This window comes from Pteropus vampyrus, unplaced genomic scaffold, assembly GCF_000151845.1.
Source record: "Pteropus vampyrus isolate Shadow unplaced genomic scaffold, Pvam_2.0 Scaffold343, whole genome shotgun sequence".
NCBI classification, from domain to species: Eukaryota; Metazoa; Chordata; class Mammalia; order Chiroptera; family Pteropodidae; genus Pteropus; species Pteropus vampyrus.
The window spans coordinates 640,513-643,023 of NW_011889124.1; the positions used below are offsets into that span (position 1 = coordinate 640,513).

At 65.6% G+C, this 2,511-nt stretch overlaps 1 protein-coding gene across 1 annotated transcript in view; it reads left to right on the plus strand.

Moving 5' to 3' along the window:
* MICALL2 (MICAL like 2) overlaps positions 1–1,454 on the plus strand; it is an 11,190-nt gene extending 9,736 nt beyond the window's left edge. The window contains exons 13-15 of the mRNA XM_023522375.1: positions 299–432; positions 851–897; positions 1,294–1,454. Coding sequence (XP_023378143.1) covers positions 299–432; positions 851–897; positions 1,294–1,370 — 258 coding nt within the window. The 3' untranslated portion in view covers positions 1,371–1,454. The remainder of the gene's footprint in view (positions 1–298; positions 433–850; positions 898–1,293) is intronic.
* Positions 1,455–2,511: the final 1,057 nt, after the last annotated feature.

Below are 2,511 nucleotides of genomic sequence, written 5' to 3' on the forward strand. Positions count from 1 at the left end.
GGCGGGCTGGCAGTAACCCCTCTGTCCGGAGCCGCAGTTCCCACATCCCTGAAATGGGCAGATTTGTGAGGATGGTGGGGTGACCCAGAGACAGACCAGCAACACTCAGCCTCTGATAGAGTCATTCGTGTATTTGTGCAATCATTCATTCAGTCTGCGTTGCCAAGAGCCCGCCATAGGCCACGCGCTCTGCCCCAGATGCCCCAAGACCCTACCCCCTGCTCAGCGGAGGAGCATGACGTTTTGGGGGTGGGGACACTGCATCCAGAGCAGGGTGGGACAGCAGGGCTCCCGCTGATGGCAGGCTGTCCCGGCAGAGAGTCTGAAGTCGCCCCAGGACCGGCAGAGGGAGCAGGATCTGCTGAACAAGTACGTGAGAACCGTAAACGACCGCAGCGACATCGTCGACTTTCTGGACGAGGACCGGCTCAGGTGCGGTGGGGCTCAGGTGCGGTGGGGCTCAGGTAGGGTGGGGCCCAGGTGCGGTGGGGCTCACGTGCGGTGGGGCCCAGGTGCGGTGGGGCTCAGGTGGGCCTGGCCCGGCCCCCTTCCAGCCAGGCCAAGACAGGTCACCTCATGCTTAGAACCTTCCTGGCCTCATGAGCAAGACCCACCCTGTGCATTTCGCAGGTGGGCCCTGAGGGCAGGCTCCTGTCCCCTTGTCACGGATGAGGGTCTCCAGAAACAGCAGGGGTCTGCCCAGGGCGAGAGAGAGCAGTGCCAAGCTGTAGCTTATTGGCAGGTGAGAGGGCAGGTGACCCCGTGTCAGGGGCTCAGGGCTCAGGTGTGAGGCTGGCTGGCGAGGACCCGGGCACGGTGTGCTGCCCCTCACTCCCTGTCCCTGTTTCAGGGAACAAGAGGAGGACGAGATGCTACAGAACATGATCCAGAAGCTGGGTAATGGGGGTGCAGGGCAGGCGGGGGTACTGGGCTCCGTCCAGGGGGTCGAACCTCCTGGGGGACTGGGCCACTCTTTGGCAGCTTCGTGAGGAGGGCAGGCTCACCCTAAGGGAGTGAGTCCCCTGTCACATGATGGATCTGAGAAGCAGCTGGTGGCCTCCGGGTCAGGGTGAGGGGAGCACTTGGCGGGGCCTTGTTCTCCAGGGATGTCCAGTCCAGTGGGTGCTCAAAGGTGCCCGCTGGTCCCCCGGGCGAGGGTGAGACTCCAGGCCGACCTTGGGCCTGGCTTCCTGCAGGCTCCGGGGGGCCAGGGTGGGGGCTGTGGTGGGTGGATGGGAAGGACGTGGGCAGTGGCCAAGAGGTGGGCAAGTGTCCTCAATGTCCACCGTTCAGACCTCCAGAGGAAGAAGCCCAAGTCCCGCTTGTCAAAGGCCTGGTCCCTGAGGAGCAGAAGCAGGACCCCCGAGTGAGCTGCAGAACAGGCCGCGGGCCCCCCGGGCAGTACGACCCACACCAAGGCCCCAGCAGCCTCAATAAAGAAACTGACCAAGTGGCCTTGGCTCTGCCTCCGTGTGCCCACCTTGGCCGAGTTCCAGGTCTGCGACAGCACGGACCTAGCTGTGGCCTTGGTCCGGATGGACAGCTCTGAGCGGTGGGCTCTGCTGTCCACCTCCCTGGCTCCCGGCAGGGAGGACACTGTCGGGCAGAGGACCAAGGGCAGCGGAGCCCCTCAGCCCTGCGTCCTCGCCCGGCGCCGCCCCACCCGGTGCCCCAGAGACCGGCTTCCCCTTGGGTCTCGGTCACCCCTTCTGTGTGAAGGGCGGGGTTCTGACTGTGTCTTTCTGCGCTGTCCGCAGCCACTGTGGGAGCCTGTCGCGATGCCCTGATGGGCCCTTGCCAGGGGCAGAGTGCCAACACCCCCCACCGGTGGCAGGCTGGGTCAAGACCTTGTGTCCCAGGGGAGCAGAGCCGGAGGCCCAGGCCGAGTGTGCTGGGGCCCCCTAGAGCTCTCGCTGCACCCCACCGCCTTCACAGGGCACTGGAGGGTCTCAGCCGGGGGTCCTGGGGCTTGTTGGGGTGCGACATGGGACAGGGAAGGCGGCTGCTTGGTGCAGCGATGGACTCAGTCACAGCTCTGCTGCCCAGCTGTGTGGCCTCGGGCCAGCGTGCTGTCCTCGCTGAGTCTTTGGGGACTGGTGGGCTGGCTGCGTGTGGGCGGGATCGACAAGGTCACATGGGTGTGTCTGGATGAGCGGTGCTGGTAGAGACCTGCTTGCCCTCCAGTCACAGCGAAACCCCCACTGGTGTGGCCGGAGGGCCGGCGATGGAGGGAGAGGGCCGCCCTGAGCGGTCAGCGGGGCCTGGTCAGCGGGGACCCAGCGGGCGCACATCTGGAGCTCATTCCTCTGGCTCGGGGTGCCGTGGGCTGTTCAGCAGAGGCCCTGGGGGGAGACTTGCGTGTTAGGATGATGACCTCGAGGATGGGCTGGACACTGGGCAGCCTGACCCTGTAGCTGAGACCTGTGCCCTATCCGGAGCCCACGCGGTGTGGCTCTCCACCACCAGGGGGAGGCAGAGGGCCGCCCGAGCTGCTCGGTGTTACTGACGGAA